General features: G+C 43.1%; 2 protein-coding genes across 6 annotated transcripts in view; one reads left to right on the plus strand and one right to left on the minus strand.

The window, feature by feature from the left end:
* Positions 1-817: 817 nt before the first annotated feature.
* On the plus strand, positions 818-15,217 carry MEST (mesoderm specific transcript). Of its 3 annotated transcripts, XM_068549465.1 has the most exons (13): positions 1,447-1,694; positions 2,451-2,604; positions 4,877-5,031; positions 7,131-7,210; positions 7,618-7,695; positions 7,819-7,955; positions 8,109-8,167; positions 9,265-9,305; positions 9,843-9,913; positions 10,166-10,267; positions 11,640-11,716; positions 12,908-12,971; positions 13,902-15,217. In XM_068549465.1, the coding sequence occupies exons 3-13, from the start codon at positions 4,878-4,880 to the stop codon at positions 14,017-14,019; spliced, it is 981 nt and encodes a 326-aa protein (XP_068405566.1). In that variant the 5' UTR covers positions 1,447-1,694; positions 2,451-2,604; position 4,877; the 3' UTR covers positions 14,020-15,217. The 3 variants fall into 3 exon arrangements, with proteins under 3 accessions (XP_068405565.1, XP_068405566.1, XP_068405564.1); XM_068549464.1 differs by lacking the exons at positions 1,447-1,694; positions 2,451-2,604 and adding an exon at positions 818-1,065; XM_068549463.1 differs by lacking the exon at positions 2,451-2,604.
* A 236-nt stretch (positions 15,218-15,453) lies between these two features.
* COPG2 (COPI coat complex subunit gamma 2) overlaps positions 15,454-19,606 on the minus strand; it is a 132,274-nt gene continuing 128,121 nt past the window's right edge. For all 3 annotated transcript variants that reach the window (XM_068549460.1, XM_068549462.1, XM_068549461.1), the window contains 4 exons: positions 17,499-17,596; positions 16,605-16,743; positions 16,211-16,309; positions 15,454-15,731 (listed from right to left, as the gene is read on the minus strand). In XM_068549460.1, coding sequence (XP_068405561.1) covers positions 15,601-15,731; positions 16,211-16,309; positions 16,605-16,743; positions 17,499-17,596 — 467 coding nt within the window. In that variant the 3' untranslated portion in view covers positions 15,454-15,600. The remainder of the gene's footprint in view (positions 15,732-16,210; positions 16,310-16,604; positions 16,744-17,498; positions 17,597-19,606) is intronic.

Here is a 19,606-nt window from a genome sequence, read left to right on the forward strand (position 1 = left end):
GTCAGTTCTTGTGTGTCATCCTCACCGGATGGACAGCAGCTCGCTTTGGGGGCAGGGGCCATTTCTCCTTCGTCTTTGCACCCCTGGCTCTTAGCGCTCTGGAGGTGCTAAATTAGCATTGGTTTCATGAACCTCTGAATCGACACCAGTAGAGGTGTACCCTGGACTGCGCCACACGTTTTGGTGACACGCTCATAGATGGCGGTTTCTCCTATGTCTGACTGGTGGCCCTCAGCTCCCTGGCACACTGTGAGGTGCCGGGTGGGCTCGGCTGGCCCGGCCTTTCGCCCAGATGTTCGGAATCTTGCTCGCCCGCGCTCTGGGCAGCGGAGTGGCGGGGCGGCCTGGGCGGGCGCGAGTGGAAGAGAGGCTTGCAGCGCCCCCGCTGGAGGGAGCCGGCACCGCTCCGGCCGCCTGGCTCGCTCACAGCCCACGCGTTCGTCAGGAATTCAGTTTACAGCCGGAAAACGAACAGACACTGATTCTCTACACTTTTCAAAGGCGTGATCGATGCCTTTTAAAGGATTGTGGATGAAGAAAAAAATCCTTCTCTCTTTTCCGTACCACTGGGGCCCTCGCATTGTGATTCAATCTTAAATAAATGCATAAACAAAGGGAGCTTTAGTCTCATAATTCTGCCGATCATTCTTTCCGGCACAGGACGGGCTAGTGCCGGGAGTGGGTGCCGCGGGAGGGCTGCGGCGGGCCTCTGGCACGCCGACCACGTCGCGCTGCCGCAGAGGAAACGTGCCCAGCGCCGCGGCGGTGGCTGACCGAGAGAGCCCAGACTTGCCGCAAGTTTTGCCCCTTTTTTTGCTCTCGAGCGGCCGTCCCTTGAATCAGCTGATTAGCTCTGCGGTAGCCCAGCCGAGCTTGTCATTCCCTAGCCACTCGGTTGTGCCCTTGGTGGGTACCTGTAATTAGGGACCTAGGAGGTGTTGGGCGCTCAGGGACCGCTGCTTTGGCCCGGGCACTCGAGCGGTTCAGAGCCCCCGCCTCAGCGCGGATCGCGAGCGGGATGTGAGCTGGCGCCACAGCGGAAGCCCTGGTCCCACTGCATCTGAGGTCGAGCGGCCACCTCTGGGGCTGGGGGGGGGGGGCCTATGGGTGGTCTCGGGGGAGGTGATGGAGTCTCAGGAAGTCTGTCGTCTCTTCCTGCAGTGTTAACTCACCAGAAGAGGATTTTTGCTGTAGAACCTGTGGTTCAGGGTAGGGGGACGTGAGGGAGCAGCGGGGTGCTGGTGGGGGTCAATACCCCTGAAGGTGCCCTCCGGAGCAGCTGCTGTAGGAGGGGTGCCCCATCCTTGCGCCTTCAGCGGGGCTGCGGGGAAGGGGGTGGCTTTGGCGGGAGGGGCACTGCGGCGCGGTGGGCGGGCCAGGGGCGGGGCGCGGGTGGGCTCTAAAAGTCGGTGCCCAGTCGCTCTGCGCTGCCGCGGCCACCAGCACATCCCGGCGCATCACGGCGGGCGGCGCCTCCTCTGCGGCAACCGCGCCTTGCGCATTGCCGCAGCGCGCGCCCCGGTGGCCGCTCGCTGCTTGCCGCGGCCGCACCGCCCTCGCGGGCTGTGGGCTGCGCCCGGCTGCCGGCCGACCCTGCACCGCTGCGGGCGCTGCGGCGCGCCCTTTGCTCTGGGCCGGTGTGCAGGCGGCATGGGATAAGACGCCACCATGGTGCGCCGAGATCGCCTCCGCAGGTGGGTGCGTGGCGGGCGCGGGGGGGCGGGGGGCGTGTGTGACTGGCTTGCAGCCGCCGTCCCCAAATGGGGTGCGGGCTAGCGGGTGGGACTTTGCCCGTCCGAGCTGGGGCTGCCACAGCGCGACTCCCGTAGTGGAGGGAAAATCTCCGGAGGGTGGGGGGCATGCATTCCTGTCCTCTGAGTCTGTTCTACCTGCTTGGAAGGGGACGTCTCGCCTGCACACAGTAGAATGTTCAGAACGCCGGATCTCCCTGATTTAGGATTTCTAGACCCTGGTATCTATCTGATGCAATTTAGAATTTCTAGACCCTGGCGTCACCCTGTGCAGTTTAGAATTTCTAGACCCTGGTAGCGCCCTGGAGTGACTTAGGATTTTTGGACCCTTGTATTACTCTGATATGGTTTACAATTTTTAGACCTCGGCATCACCCTGGCATGATTGAGGATTTTTAGACCCCGGCATCGCCTTGCGACGATCGCCTTGGTGCGATTGACGGTTTTTAGATCCTGGTGTCACCCTTGCGCGATTGAGGATTTTTAGATCCCAGTACCCCCTAGGTGTGAATTAGTGTTTCTAGACCCGGGCTTCACTTTGACGCGACTTAAGATTTTTAGACCCTGGTAACGCCTTGGCGCGATTAGGGTTTTTATACGCCAGCATCGCCTTGACGCGGTTTAGGGTTTCTAGACCTGGGTTTTGCCTTGGCGTGAATTAGGATTTTAACATCCGAATATCACCCTGACACGATTTAGGGTTTCTAGAGCCCTGCATCGCCCTGGCGCGATTTAGAATTTCGAGACCCCGGTATTGCCCTGCGGTGATTTAGGATTTGAAGACCCTGGTGTCGCCGTGGCGTGAGTTACCGCATAGGTGTGACTAGAACTGGCAGTGTCTTATCACCGAGGCGTAAGTATTTTTGAGATTTCAGTAACAGGAAGCCAAGTGAGAATGATGTGACCAAACTCATAATATTACACATGAATTATTTGCATTGGTTTACAAAATAGTTCATAGTCTCACCGCGATGCTGTGAAGTGGGCAGGTTTGGTGGTATTAAATGTGTGTATTTTTCCTATTTACAAGATGAAGAAATAAAGGCTCGGATAGGTTCATTAATTTCTGGAAGGTTTGTTACTGGGGTTTGCTGAATTTGTACTCTTGATTCTTGGCTCATCAAAGAATGGATATTTGGGTCAAAAAATGTTTAATCTATTTTGCCTACTGACTGCCTGATTGCTTACGTACTAAAAGTCCTAAAATGTTGGGGGCATTTTTACTGAAGTAATTAAGACAGAAAGCCGCTTCCTGAGGGGTTGCCTCTTCGCTTCCTTAGCGTAAAAGAGAAGGAAGAGGTGCGGGGTGAGGGTGTCCCGAGCGGAGAGTGTCTGTCCTTCCCCTCACCACCCCGCACGGTGGGCGGCAGGGGGGGCGGGGCGGGGGAGCCTCTCCTGCTCAGCTCCTCTCTATCCCCTCCCCGGCTCTCTGCTGAGTCACTGCAGATACTCGGTTGCTGGAACCCGTCAGTGAATGACATGAGAAGTATGGGGATCAGGAGTGATGAAATGCGCAGGTGAAAATGTTATGAGCTGAAGTCCAGGACAGGTAGCGCTTAGAAATGATCATCTAAACCTGAAAACTTTTTGTCATCTCACCTTTTCAGGAGATAGTGGGATGTAGCCTACTACTACTGTGGGGGGTGGATATTGTGATATAATGGTCATGTTCCGGGCACTTTTTCTAGTCATTTCTTAATCTTTAATCTGTCTACCTTGGAAGGTAGAACCAAATCACTGGGTCTGTTTTATGGATAAGCACTTCAGAGTAGGGGGGGGGGGGGGAAAGACCGCCTGGTGACACCTTAAAAATAGGCAAAGGAGCTGAGATTCTCTGTGGATGTTAAACTACAGGCTCTTATTTTTTGAAAAAAACTCTGAAATATCTTGTGAGTTGGATTAGTTTGTTAGGGATTGTGGCCAGATTACAGGTAATATGGTAGAAGGGTACAGACACAAAGACATTCCCACCAGGGCTTTCACAATTAATTCCCCTTATTTATAGTTCTGTGTTCTTGACAATTCTTATTTTAGTTTTAGAAGGTATTTCCATTCTGGCTATTTTTAAGAGAACTTCCATTCTACTGATGGTTCTTTCCCTGGTGGCCATCAGGAGTCATAAGCTAGAAACAGAGGGAACTGTTTCTAATTCCTGTTTAGCACTTCTTGTCATCGTGGATGAATTGATCTGGACCTTCGAAGTCCTGGGCATGGGAAAGTTGGGTGTGCAAATCAGTGCTTTCCTCCCCAAAACAAAATCAATTCTCAGATGCTCTGCCCCCTTTTTTGGGGGGGATGGGAAGGAAGGGGCATCCTAAGAAATTAAATAAATGGGGGAGCTTTCTCAAGAGTCTGCTAAGAAAAGCAGAAATATAATCTGCTGCCCTGACCTCTCAAGAGATTAGATATTCAGGGTCATGACAAAGCTGCTTACGTTGGAATATACAGGGCACCTGTCTTCTTACTTTCACAGACTCTTTACCCTGAGCAGTTTCTCAGCACAAATCCAGATAGTAGTAGCAAACTGGACTTCACTGGAGTCAGAGGGTTAATAAATATTAGAAAATCAAGGGCAGCTCTCTGCTTTAGGACATGTGATGTTCCTACGTATTTTTTTTTTAAACATCAGTTTAAAAAAAATATATATATATATATATGTAAAACATTTTACTGGGTGCGGGGCTGGTGGGTAGATGGTAGAGCTTTTAGAGTAAATATGAAGGGAACCCTCCCTCCCCCCAGGAAGCCTTGATAAAAGACAATGAAGTTACTTAAGTAATTTATCTTCCTTTTACTTTATATAAAACCTCTACAGCAGGTCTTGGGAAGAGCACAAGGGAAGGGGCTGTGGGGTTAAAGTGGGACGAAGTTGAGGGGGAAGATTACATATGAAAATAGTATATTTTTTCCTTAAAATTAGAATGATGAGCAAATAAGGTGATTGCCATAGCAGGCAGAGTACACTTACATTCTTGGTAAATTTTCTGCCATGGTTGACATGGAGGACAAGGTAGTCCCCACATGGTACAGAAATTCCCCACCCTGTTTTACCAGTTTGGGGCTTGTGTTAGAATCGTGTACAATGTCACCCAACTGCTTACCCCGGGTTTCTGATCTTCCTACAGGATGAGGGAGTGGTGGGTCCAGGTGGGGCTGTTGGCTGTACCCCTGCTTGCGGCCTATCTGCACATCCCGCCCCCCCAGCTTTCCCCTGCTCTTCACTCATGGAAGTCATCAGGCAAATTTTTTACCTATAAGGGACTGCGTATCTTCTACCAAGGTAAGAACAGGGCTCTTGAAACACTCTGCATGTAGAGGTCCCGTGGGTCCCTCTGAGGTACTTATTTTGCGTCCATTGGTCTCTGTTGCCCCTCAGTGATGGAGGGGAAAACCCTCTTTTTCTGTGTAGTGTCCATTTGAAGGAATGGACTAATTCCCCTCATTAACTTGATATCAGGGAAACTCAAAGAAAATTGCCGGGAGGGTGAGGGTGGTGGAATGGAGATTCCAATGTCCATAGACTGACTTGTTAGTATAATTTATTTATTTATTTTTTCTGATTTTGACTTTTTTTTTTTTTTAACATCTTTATTGGAGTATAATTGCTTTACCGTGGTGTGTTAGTTTCTGCTTTATAACAAAGTGAATCAGCTATACATATACATATATCCCCATATCTCCTCCCTCTTGCGTCTCCCTCCCACCCTCCCTATCCCACCCCTCTAGGTGGTCACAAAGCACCGAGCTGATCTCCCTGTGCTATGCGGCTGCTTCCCACTAGCTATTTTACATTTGGTAGTGTATATGTGACCAGTATAATTTACTTTGTAGCCTGATTTGCAGTGACAGATAGTACTGGCTTTCTTTTGTGAGCGCCCCTAGTGTCAGATAATATAAACAGCATTCATAGATACAGCTGCCATTGGTTCTGTTCCCCCCATCCCTGATTTCATTTTATTGTTTCTATAAAGATTATTTGTTATATGTATAACTAAATGTGATTTAAGTCTTATACCTTTGTCTAAGTTAATTTGCTAATAATTATTGTTATGACTGCTACTTACCAATTAATTACCTTATGCTAGGCATTGAATTGTTTTCAACCTTCATTATTTCGTTTAATCTTTACACCAATACTTGGAGGTAGGTGCTGTTCACCTCATTTTATAGGTAAAGGAAATGAGAAACGAGATTGGAAAAGATTTCTTTTGGGCGGGGGTCAAGAGCAATAACGAAAAATGTTTGTCATAAACCGTTTTTCATTATTGCTCCTGACCTCCTCTCATTTGCTATATTCAACTAAACGTAAGTATATAATTTTCTTTATGTTGGTCACTTAGGTTGTTTCTAGTTTTCCAATGTTTTAAATAATGTTAAAGGGAAACCTCCACGTATGTGTTAATTTTTTCCTTATTTTTTCAAATAGTACTACGTGTAAATGAAATGATTTATTTGCATGGATTCTCAAGAATAAGACTCCTAGGCTAAAGTATATAAAATTTTTCATTGCTTCTAACTAAATTATTTTTGTAAACCTTATTATCAAATTCTCATGCCAGTGGCAGTATATGAATCTATCAGTTTTAATCTAATACTATTTTTTATTAGCAAGGCTACTTACTGTTTAAATGTTTGGCTAACTTAAAAGATGTTTATACATTAAAAAATGTTCATGTTTATGTTGATTAGCCTTTTTTTATAGTTGTTAGAATTTTGCAATAGTTGAGCATTATGCTTTTAATATTCAGTTGAGTCTCCTCTGCGGGAAATAAAATTGTTGGACAAATGGCATAAACTGAGGCGCTCACTGGGTTGAGGAAGGGAATTTTTGTGAGGCCATTAATAATAAGGTACAAAGAACTTGTAGTTATTAAGTTGTGACTGTATACTTTTAACTGTGAAGCTTTACTTTTTACTGTGGAAAAGCAATTTACATATTAATGATACAGAATAAAGGGAGAAATGAGGAAATACTTCTTAAAAATCTAGGTGAAAGTAAGCAGTCTGCCGCCAAGTATTTTCATATAAAGTGAGCTATTTACGTTTTTAAAAAATTGAAGTATAGTTGACTTACAATATTATATTAGTTCAGGTGTAGAACATTAGTGATTCAATATTTTAATAGATTATACTCCATTTAAAGTTATTATAAAATATTGGCTATATTTACAATTTTTAAATATACAGAATAAAAGAAAACAGGTATCAAATGGCTATTACGTAAAGCAATAAGCTTGCATTTTAAAAGAAATCTATTATTTTAATTTCATTAATTTGGTCAGGGTTTCTTGTCCTTTATACCAGATTATTTAGATTTTTCATATCTTCAAGGTTATTTTCTTAGGGCATCAGCCTAACTGATCTCTCTCCTCTTCCCAGACTCTGTGGGTGTGGTTGGAAGTCCAGAGATAGTTGTGCTTTTACACGGCTTTCCAACATCCAGCTATGACTGGTACAAGGTAAGGAAATCAGACTTCTGGGTCCTACTATGCCTTTAAAAATCCAAAATCAAGGATTTTGTTGTCAGCACTGGAAGACTCTTGCATATTTGAGTTGCTTAATAAAATAGGATTAAATGTAGAACTGTTGGTCATTTACTGTAAGGGAGTAAAAAAGTCTTTGGCAGTCCGGGAGGGATCATTGCCAAGTTAAAAAGTGCTGGAGTTCCTCCCTCAATGGAGATTAATTATAAGGAATAAAGCACTTTCCAGGACGATCATTTGTGGGCCTGTTGTGGTTTCATGAGATTTTCCCTTTATTGAAGTCTGCTTATTAAGCTGAGATAGGGATGAAACTCCTTTGCTGCTGTAGGTTGAAGAGGAGGAGCAGGATTAGAAAGACCAAACCATCCCTTTCCTTCTTGTAGATTTGGGAAGGTCTGACCCTCAGGTTTCATCGAGTGATTGCCCTTGATTTCTTAGGCTTTGGCTTCAGTGACAAACCGGTAAGCAGCATCTAGATGGGGCAGTGTTGCGGGATGGGGGTAGGCAAGGATGGAGGGGTCAGGCTGGCAGACACACCTGCACCCTTGACTTCATCCTGTGTATCTGGGCTCTCCTTTCCCTAGAGACCACATCACTACTCCATATTCGAGCAGGCCAGCATCGTGGAGGCTCTTTTGCGGCATCTGGGGCTCCAGAACCGTAGGATCAACCTGTTGTCTCACGACTATGGGGATATCGTTGCTCAGGAGCTGCTCTATAGGTCAGTGAAGCCATGACTTGTGTACGATTCACAGGTTTCACTCGTTTAAGATGAGAGAAGTACATTTGTTCTGGGTTCTTTCTGGCCCTTTTCACTCTTGGGAGTTTGTCTTCAGCTGCTCAGTAAGCTATGTGTTTCCCTCCCCGTCTCTAGGTTCAAGCAGAATCGATCTGGTCGGCTTACCATCAAGAGTCTCTGTCTGTCGAATGGAGGTAACTGCCTTGGAGGCTGGTGGAAAGTGAGGTGTAGCTTAGAGGGCCACATTTAGATACGGCAGTGACGTCTAAATGGTAATCTGATGGTACTGCAAACAGACCCAAGCAAAGTAGTGGATCTTTACCTCTTTCGTGCCATGAACCGCTTTGTGGTCTGATGAGATTTACTGACGCTTTCTCAGAATAATGTTTTTAAATATAGAAAATAAAGTAAGATTACAAAGGAAACTGATTATCTTGACATAAGTTAATAAAAAGCTGTGTTATAGTAAGATGTGCTTTTTTAAATGCATTTAATGCATTTTCCAGCAAGATCTTGTGGTGTGTCTGGTAACAACTGTGATTAGAAGTAGTGGGGAGTGCAGATGATATTTCGCAATCTCTGCAACAACTGCAGTGGGTTCTGCAGACATTTGAGATGAAGCCACAGGTGCTTCTACTACTACTGTGGTTTGTGTCATAAACTCTCAATTCACAGCAGTGCCAAGTTTCAGTTGGAAATTAGTGAGCCCTTGATTAGACCTTTTGGAGATGTTTCTTGTTCTTTGCCTGCCATTGAGCCTGGCTTGTAAATGCATGACTATCCAGCTGTCCCCCGAATACCTTAGAATACCTTACGGGCAGATGGGAGAGGAGCCTGTCTGTCCCTTTATCAGTAGCTCATGGCTTTCTCCCACTGACTCTGGAAAAAATGGAAACGGAAAAGCTCTAGGTTTTTTGAAGGATCTACACTTCTGAAAAATCTCTGGTTTCCTTTGCAGCCCGACTAGTTAACAACATTATGTATTCTGAGGAATGGGTGGAAACGCTAAGGGGAGCCAGAGTCTACTCGTCAGCAGTGTGGATGACCATGACGTATTTTTCCCTTCTCTCTACAGTGGGGAAAGTGATCCCAGTGGGATAGAATTTGACCTGGTAAACACAGAATTCCCTGGAGAAATAATAAATCACAGTACTAAGTTTTTATTTGTAGTTCGGTTTTTGGCAGTAAAAAGCCCTCAAGGTGACTAATAGGGTGAATTGTCTCCGATAATGGGCCTATGTTTGGCCTAAGATTGTTGGTAAATAACTACCCTAAGTCTCTTCTCCTACAGGTATATTTCCTGAGACTCACCGTCCTCTCCTTCTCCAAAAGGTTGGTTACTCCACTGACTAGATCTCTAGTTTTTAAGGTTTCTACTGATATAAATAATGCTGGTATCTTTACAACGGCCATACCTGCTCTCATGGGCTGTAGTTAAAATCTGTTTCATCATGAACTCATGTTAACGAAGTTAATTTTTTCCTTAATAAAGGAAAAATAAAGCAGTAGAAGTGACCCCTAGATAAATAAAGGCTTATTTCTGAGAATGAGAGCAACAGATATTTGGAGAAGTACAGCTATCTAAAGAGTTGTGTCATTAGCATGATGCTTGAACAAATTGGGATCCTAGTCTAAAGTTGAATATATCAGTTAAAAGTCTTCGGGATTTAGCGAAGTGTAAAATGTAATCTTAAAGGGAATTAGAAATAGGTTTGTTTTCTATGGGAGAAGAATGTGGGTAAGCAAAACAAGAAACTAAAAGCCAGTAGATTTGGCTAAAGTCCTTTTTTAGTTCCTAGTATAAAACCTTTTATCCTGGATAGTTGTTTTCTTTCTTTGGACTATTGATTTTTACTTTTACACCTATAGCTTCTCAAAGATGGAGGCATGCTGTCACCCATCCTCACGCGACTGATGAACTTCTTCGTATTCTCTCGAGGGTAAGTCATTGTCAAAGACTGATTCACTTCAGCATGGGAACAATGTAGTGAAAAGTTGCTGCCATTAAAGTTCTGGGCCAAATCTTAGGGTTTGACCCTTTAAAGTAAAGGTGTTGACCACTTGCCAGGCAAGTAGTAGAAGGAATTCATAAACTAGTCAAGGGTCAGACATACATGACCTGAGGTTCCAATCATACTTGATGTACTGAGTTCTTCTCACACTTACCTTTCTGCTTTTTTGGACTCATTCAGTCTCACCCCGGTCTTTGGGCCATACACCCGACCCTCTGAGAGTGAACTGTGGGACATGTGGGCAGGGATACGCAACAATGACGGGAACTTGGTTATCGACAGGTAAGAAATAACCCTTTGCTTTGGTTTCCAGGGACACTTTTTTTGGGAAGTGGGGAAAGATGTGGGATTGTGTGTTCTGTTCCTTGCTTTCATAACCACAAGAAGAGTGTTTATGACCTATGAGGCAAACCAGAAAGTCATGCTCTGTACTTTCTAAGAAGAAAGAAATTGAGAATAGAGTGAGCTCTGAGCCTAAGCCATTTGGCACCATAAGTTTGGATAAACAGCTGCAAATTCTAATGCTAATTTAGTCTGTAACTGACTGACTGGCAAATCGTCTTTGGACCTTTTGTCAATAGTGAATGTTTCAAAATGTCTAATCATAATTCTGAAAGGTGCCTAATGCCTCTCTCAAAGTACAGATTGTTTCCTTTTTCATATCTTTTCTATAGCAACAGGGACTGAGAAGGGAGGTTTCTCTATCTTGTACAAAGAATCCCCATGCCTTGGTTCAAATGAGAATGTAGCTGCTTTCACAGAGGGACCTAGAGATAGTGTATCCAGAACTACTTGGGGTAAGGCCCTGTCTCTTTGCCAGCTGGGTCACTGTAGCTTCCAGTGTGTTAGCTGGTGGCTCTGCTGGGAACTGTGAGGTCGAGGGAGCCATTCCTCCCTAACCCCCATGGGACCCTTGAAGATTCATTTTAATATAAAAAACTGAAAAACAAAGCCCTCCTGTAAAATTCCCTTGTGCTTTCAAGAAACTAAATACCACTTCTAAGAGGTGATATTTGAAGTTCACAAAAATAACTGTCCTGCAGTTGGCAGGCAGAATAATTAGAATACATGAGTTTGAGTTCTAAAATGTAGCTATGACATCTTACACTGTAGGATGAGGACTCTGCCTCCATTTTATCTGTGGTCAGATGAAATGCAGAGGTTGAAGCTTTGTGCTCATGAACTTCTACACTGAGAATTTTAGAAGTAGATGCCAATTTAGAGATCATGTAGTTCAGTTTCTTAAAGATGAGGAAAGATGTGTGTGTTACCAACAACTTTTGAGTCACAGAGCTTGTTAGTGGTGGAGCCAAAATCAGACCTCTAGACCCAGACTTTAGTCACATGTAATCCAAAGTAACTTCCAACCTTCCTAGATTTCATTCCCCGCTTAATAAACACAAAGAACCATTAATTCTAACATCGATAGTAGGCATGATCACTGCCATAGCTACATGGTGGTTAACTCTAGAGGTTAACAGAAACGGGTAAATTAAGTGGGCCATTCCCAGGAATGCCAAGTTGCTTCTGGATTAAGAAAACATATTGATCGTGTTCTGTAGGTTGTGTCCCTTGTGGTTCCTGTCAGGCCTTTGCATCCCCATAACAAAAAAAAGTTTCTTGTTTTACTCTTGCTGACTTATCTGTCCTATAGTCTCTTGCAGTACATCAATCAAAGGAAGAAGTTTAGAAGACGCTGGGTGGGAGCTCTTGCCTCTGTATCTATTCCCAGTGAGTATTTCTATATTACCTCTTTTTTCTTTTTTTAAATAAAATTTATCTTGGGCTGCGTTGGGTCTTAGTTGCAGCGCATGGGCTTCTCATTGCGGTGGCTTCTCTTGTTGCAGAGCACGGGCTCTAGGCATGCGGGCTTCAGTAGTTGTGGCACAAGGGCTCAGTAGTTGTGGCTTGCGGGCTCTAGAGCGCAGGCTGAGTAGTTGTGGTGCACGGGCTTAGTTGCTCTGCAGCATGTGGGATCTTCCTGGACCAGGGCTCCAACCTGTGTCCCCTGCATTGGCAGGCGGATTCTTAACCACTGCACCACCAGGGAAGTCCCTCTGTATTACCTCTTGATAGGAAAACTGAGGGACTATGGGTTAAATAATTGCCAGACTTAGCAAACAAAGATACAAGATACCCAGCTAAATTTGAATTTCAGATAAACAACAAACACCTATTTAGGATAAGTATATGCTATGCAGTATTTGAGATATACTAAAAAAAAAAAAAAAAATCATTATCTGAAGTTCAGATGTAACTGGCCATCCTTTATTTAAGCTGGCAGCCAGTGACAGGTGTTGTAGAGAAGTATATAAAACATTGAGATCCTGTTGCAAAGGGAGTTGGTGTCTCTGTCAGGAGTGAGAGTTAGACCAGTTTCTGTGCTGTGCATTGTCAGTAGCTGCCACATTCAATGCTGAATTGCTGGGACAGCAGGCTGTTTAGATTACTAATCAAGAGGCTATAGGTGGTCTCTGCTTGTCTCTTCATTCTTACGGATTTAAAAAAGAAATTCAGTGCACTATCTCACACAGAGTAATTAGTGCTCAGGATATCATTGGTTGATTTCAAATGTCAAGGGTCAATTATAACTGAAGAGAGAGGCTTAAAGAAGGACAGTCTTCTGGATTTATAAAAATGGAATGTTGGAAGTGGGGCTTATTCCTTTTGGTCCAGGGCACAGAAGAGATGAAGGGACTGAATGGTTGTTTACAGGAGAAAAGGTCTCAAATGGACTGATTTTTTAGGCTTATTCCCATATGTTCCTTGTAACCTACTTATTGAAAGAAGCTAGGTTTTCTATTATAAAAAAAATTATTTAAAGAAAAAAAAATTTTTTTGGGGGGGGTAGTTAATTTTACAGTGGGAATAGGAAAATGGATGTGAGAGCTGTTAATAATTCATTCCTCTTCCCTTTCCTAGTTCATTTTATCTATGGGCCACTGGATCCAGTGAATCCCTATCCAGAGTTTTTGGAGCTGTACAGGTGAGTCTCCCTCAGGGGTCTTTGTTTTCTTAGTACCTCATCCTGTGACAGTGGTGAACAGGATTGCCTGTTGAGGGCTGTTGCTCTAGCCTCTGTCTCCGACCTCACTGGCTGTTCATCTAGGAAACACATAATAGAGGATGAAATGGGGAATCTTACTCTCACATAATGTAAAGATCAAGAAATTCAGTTATACATTCTCTTGGTTTATACAGTCTGTTTTCACTATCATAGTTACTACATGTTCCGAGATGTACAGGTAAGAAACAGCTATCACGTGAGCCAAGGAATGGAAGTGGATATATTTTAAGAAACGTTTGCTTTAGTCTGATTGTAAAGCCAACTCATTGGCCTCAGCTGAGGAGACTGCAGGGGGAGAATGAACTGTGGGAAAGTGCCTTCGCAGGTTGTTCTTCTCTCTAGGTATTTATTTGGAAGGTGTCGGAATATGAGAGCTTGATTATGTCACATAAAAATGTTCCATACCTTCACATGGCCTAGTAGAAACAGCCCAGTAGTAAACAGCTTACATTTAATTTTAAACAAAAATACCCTCTCTCATCTCCTCAGGTTAAGCAAGGTCTTTTGTTATCTTTACTTGGACAGTGAATTGCTGAATGGCCCACTTCTCCAAGGAGCTGGAAGTCATCCCGCTCTGACATGTGTTGTATATGTGTTTGTTATATTTTCATGTTGTTGTCTGTTGGAATATGAGCATTTAAAAACTAGTCTGTATACATCATAAATGGAATTGGCAAGTTTATCTGCCTAAGATAGATATAATTCCAAAGTAGAAGGTGAATAAGCTCTCTCTTGGTTCCTTCCAGTGTGGTATGTCCACAGGGGCGTTTACTAGGGCTGCCCACTGGCTTACATCCCTCCCCCTCCCTCCAGCCTCAAGTTCACCTACATGCTGTTCTCTTCCACTAGGAAAACGCTGCCGCGGTCCACAGTGTCGATTCTGGATGACCACATTAGCCACTATCCACAGCTAGAGGATCCCATGGGCTTCTTGAATGCATATATGGGCTTCATCAACTCCTTCTGAGCTGGAAAGAGTAGCTTCCCTGTATTACCTCCCCTATTCCCTTATCTGTTGTGTATTCCACTTAGCAAGAAACGCCCAAAAGAGGTCCTGGCCACCAAACACTATTCTCTCACAAAAGTCCACCTGACTCACACTGGTGAACAGCATATAGTAAAAAGCCAGCAGAAGCTCTAAGGGTGACCTAATTAATAGTCCACCTCCCATTCCTTTGACATCTGATCAAGTGTATGGACTTGCCTTTGTGTTATTAGGAAATTCTGATGGGCACTACTACTCACTGATGCAGAAAGATAGGCAGACATTCTTTCTTTTGCATAAAAGCCTTTGAAACACTTCTATGGACTTTTCTGAAATATTTAGAAATGCTAATTTCTGGCCCTGACTGGAATTATCTAAAGGTGCCACCTTCACCTTGCCTTGAATGGCTTTAATTCTCTAAGTGACACAGATTCAAGTGAGAATGAGTCTCCCTCGTCATAACTTTGGATTTAGTTTCATTAGCTGCTTCTAACTGTAGTCATTTTGTTAGATTTTGGTTTCAATAATGCAGTATTCTAAGTATACTTTAAGACTATGATTTACCTACATGTATTATGTATGTATTTTATAAGGACACTAAACCAGCAGACACTTAACTCTAGCAGAGTAGTTTAACCTTATTAAACATGTTTCATTTCTGAGTAAACTGAACTAAAGCCAAGCTATTTATAGAATTTCCTAAAATCACAGAACATTAAGGACAGTAGTCTCTGTGCCAGAGATTTACTGTTATTTGCTGTTAGAACTGGTCTTTCCAGCTAATAACAGTCGGACTCGTCATACCTCAGTGCTTAGAAGCATGTCCCTCCTGAGCCAGAGTGGAGAGGAGGGGATCGTTGTACAGTCCAAGTTACCAGGCTGAATATATACTGATTGCTCAACTTCTCGTTGGCGGTCCCAGAGAGGGTTCCTCATGTAGCTCAGCAATTCCTGTACTTTACAGATGGGAAAGTTCCGGAAACTTTAAGAACAAAGTCTGAAAGTTCTATGAGCAAATGGTGCTGAATACTTTTTTTTTTTAAGCCACAGTTTCATTGTCTTAGTTAAAACAGGATTATTAAGTGGTGATTTTAAATTCTTTTTTTTTTATTAGCAACTTCAAGTATAACAACTGGAATAAGTGTTTATTTTCTATTAATAAAAATGAATTTTGACAAAAGTGGACTCTGGCTCCCGCTCCCCCACCACCCCTCTGGGATAAAAGCTTTCCAACATTGCCAGGAGCTTTCAGATACACAGTGAATTAAAGAATTTAATGAAGTTAAGCAGCTGGGGCATAGGATAGTATTTGATTTTCAAGATCACCCAAAGCTGTACTACCATACCAAAGCTGACCAAGTGTAATAAAAAGAAAAAGGAACAAAAACAAAGACATGCACAAGGACAGACATCTGCTTGATCTGCTGGCTCAGGGCCAAACATTTAATTTGCTTTTCTGAAGTCATTCATTTTTGAAAGTATGATTCTGGGAAATTCATGCCAATAGCCTGAAAGCCCACTGACAGTGAAGGGTACATCAACTTCATCTCACCCAGTAAAAACTTATCCAACAGAAGCCAAGATAACATCTACAGGTGTTCCCTCTTTGCTTCTGACAGTCACCTGCATGGTCACCCCATCTGCTAAGGCCAGCCTGGACCTCACCAATAAATCATAGCCACCTCTGTATACACCTGAGAGGAAAAAAGTGAGGAAAACCATGTTAAGAACTCAAAACAAGCTCTGAATAATGAAATTTATCATGCTCTGCCTGCATTTCCTTTCTATTATTTTAGTTTAGCTTTTCTAGAGATTTGTGCTTATGGTGGGAATTGAATCCTACATACAAATTCTAAATAATCTTTTATATTCCCGTAATACCAGGTACATAGAAGGTATTCAATAATACTGATATGGAGTACTTAAGCGGGGGGCACTGGTATCTGCAGAAGAGATTTAAGTGTCTTGGGCCAAATATACATCTTAAAAGAACCATCTAAGAATAGCATGCAAATTAAACAGCTAAAACAAATTATTCATTTTGATGGGGCTTCAAGTTGTAACTCATATAATGGGATAATGGGACAGTAGCAGGGCATGAGATGCCCGTGCACATCCCTTCCTATCAAATTCTGCAACAAAATGAAGGAGAAATCTGGTGAAAGTTTCTTACCTGCCAGATAGAGGGAATGGGAATTCTTGTTCTCAGGTACTTTGTCTGACCTCTCACATGGCTGCATGCCCAGAAATGTGATGATGTTGTTGACAGCTTCTGTGTTGAGAAGATTGATGCAACCGTATGAGAAAAGGTCAGCGTAGGGATCTGCCTCTGCACTAGTTTGTGCTGGGAGGTGGGGGTGCACGGGGTTGGCGGTGGTGTGTGGAGGGAGGCTACTGGACTGGAAATGGGTTGACTCTGTTAGATGATGAAGACAGCATTCTGGCGTTTTAAAGTGAAATAGTTTACGGAGTTTTTAAAGAAAAGGGAGTCCTTTTGGAATAACAAATATGCCTATTAGGTGTTAGACTGCTATCAGGCAATATACTGATAGCAAAATTGTTCTCACCTTCAAGAGTTTTGGTAGAACTGAGGGCAAAGGTCTCCTCTTTCTCAAAGGTGTCGCCTACCTCTTCCCAGGCAGCAGCAAAGTTAGGCTTCATTACCTTCTGAATGTGGTCAGACACAGTCACTTCAAGATCTTCTAGCTAGTGGGTTAACAAACAGGGGTCAGAAAATGAGTCCTCTCAGTTCAGTAAAAGGTGGAAGAGACTAGTTCATTTGGTTTTATCATCCTGTGTTACAGCCTTTGCAGGAGCCTAGGAAAAACTCTACTACCAAGCTAGTTTGAAGTTCTGTAGTCTGGATAAGTCTAACAAGGTAGGCCCTAGCAAAGGAAAGCAAGAAAACAGGTCATCTGGCTAGAGCCATATTCAGATCAACGTCTGTAGCCCTGGCGTAGGTACAAAGCAGTCACATTGCCACACGTAACTGCAGAGTTCAAGCCGTACAGGGCCTTCTGAACTTTGCATTCACGAACAGGTAGATATTTCTAAAACTTCTCCCTGCATTCTGTGAAGGCTTATCAGTCCATGATGTGGCCACATTATAAGCAAACTAAAAGCTGCTGAACAACAACAAAAAACCCCTACCCCTAATACTTTAAATAAAACTGATCTCAATGAAAATCATGTAATTATTTTCATCTCTTAATTATCCCTATTATAAAAACATTAAAAAGGGTGAGTTTTGCTTTAATCAGTAATGAAGTGGTAAATCCTGATTCTCTTTGGCATGATGCACTCCCACGACAGAGGAGGATTAGCCCAGGTCCTCCTCAGCTGTAATGTGTTTGAGAAGAATACAGTCCCATAAGTTCATGTCAGATGAAAATGTTCTCTCCAGACAGAAGTCACTCAGTGAGTGGTGCAAGGGGTCAAAGTGCGTCTCAGGGGAGACTCACCACATACTCATCATCATACCCCTCCTCAGCTGGAACCCCCGTGTCAGGGTCGCAGTCCCGGACAGTGAATTTCATGGTGCAGCTGAAGGTACCTGCAGCTGGAGGAGAGAGAGCAGGCGAGCCTGTGTCAATGGGCAGCACAAGCACACGGTTTCCATCAGTAACTTAGGAAGCACCATCTGCCCTTGGCTCTGTGTTCTGAATTATCAAGTGACACATATGCAGGCTGTTTTCTAGGGTCGTAGTTCTCAAAAGAAGCCGGTAGGCTGGACTTAAAAATCTATCCCCTGCTGCGAGTTAGAATAGTACAGAAAAGACAACATGGGCAAAACTCTGTTTTTATATCCAGATAAGGAAAGCAGAGGGTATAGCTCAGTGGTAGAGCATCTGACTACAGATCAGGAAAGCAGCAGGGGAGACACTTTTTAAGGGGCTTTTTGCCATGCCTGTCAAAACGTTAAGAACCACTACTTTAGGAGCTGACAAACAAAGCATAAAATATGGATGGTACAAGAGCACACAGATCATTAAATTAATACTAAGTATATCACAGTCTCGATATCTTTTCAGATATATCTGTAGATTGTGGACCAACAAGTGGGTTCAGAGATCACCAGAATGAACTTGCTTTATGTCAACTTTCAACCTTTAGTGAGTAGGTCAGTAATGAAGTTCTAATATTGGTGAAGTCAGTGTCGTACAATGGAAAAGCAAGTGGGCAATTATATGTTTTGAGATACTCAGTGGAAGAAATGAAGGAAAATGAAGTCTTCATGAAGAAGATAGGATTTTCTGAACTGTCTGAAGGAGGGGATTTATTAATCATGGATGAAGAAAAGGCACATAAGGGTCTAGTCCATGGTCTGGAAAAGGCTTATAGGTTTAAAAAATTTCATGTGTGTGTGTGTATATATATATATATATATATATATATATATATATATATATATGAAACTGTGGAGTTAGAAAGTTACTTGGGGCATAGGCAAGGACAGGAAAGAATAGACTCAGATGTAAAGACCGTATATGACAGGTTGGGTAGTGAGACTTTCATTTGTTCAGTTTTAACTTTAAACTCCCTCCATCCAAAAATGTAGAAAATGTCAATACATTTATACTGTAAAGGTGTAAATGAATATGCCAGATCCTTAGATAAAAAGACGACTAAGACATGACCTTTTTCCCCACAGCTGATTGTCTAGGAGTTGAATAACAGTGTGTGTGAGAGATCTACCTATGTATACCTGTGACATTACAATTTAGTACCATAGGTTCTTTAATATAAGTTTTAATAGAGTGCTATGTGGGAGTGCAGGATTAACAGCCTGGGAAAATCATAAAAAATTTGAAAGGATGTACAGTTTAATTGGATCTCAAAAGATGCAAAAGAGCTTTGGCAAGCAGAGGAAGGTACACGAGCTAAAGGAAAGAGGCTAGAAAGGCAGTGGTGTAATTGGAAGCAGTAAGAGAGAGGCTAATACATAGGTGCTGAGAAGAGAATTTGTTTAGGAACAAATTTGAAATACCTTATATTTCAAAGGAAGGAGACTAGATATTTTCCAGCAGGCTCTAGTGAGCTGAGGCAGTCAAGAGATTGAAATGTTAGAGGTAATTAAAGCCACTGGTAGGAATCCTATGAATAGGCCTGAATTCAGAGAGCAAATGAATTCACTCTAGCATACCGAAAACAGATGATGGGAATGGATTGCCCCATATAGGAAAGAGTGTACCTATCAAAACTACAGAATGTATTTCAGTGCAACAGGGGGTCGATGAAAGAAGGATCTTGTTTAAATTAAGGTAGGATTTTCTGCAGGAGGAAGGGGGAAGAAGAAGAAAGAAAGAAGTGGAAATTAACACAAACCTAGAATGTGTCAGTTGAGGTATTTAAAAAAAGAAAAAATGAAAGGAGAGAATGGGATTACGGTATGAACAAAGGTCATGATCAAATAAAAATGGAGAGGCAGGATAGATGTTGAGTAATAGAAGATTATATGAACCCCAGGTTGGTTCATGGAGGCTACTGGCAAATGAGGAAGAGGAATAAGGAGAGACAGTCAGGAATAATGGTAGATCACAGACTGGGCTAACTGGTTGAATTTTATGTA

Source organism: Eschrichtius robustus, chromosome 8 (genome assembly GCF_028021215.1).
Source record: "Eschrichtius robustus isolate mEscRob2 chromosome 8, mEscRob2.pri, whole genome shotgun sequence".
Classification (NCBI taxonomy): domain Eukaryota; kingdom Metazoa; phylum Chordata; class Mammalia; order Artiodactyla; family Eschrichtiidae; genus Eschrichtius; species Eschrichtius robustus.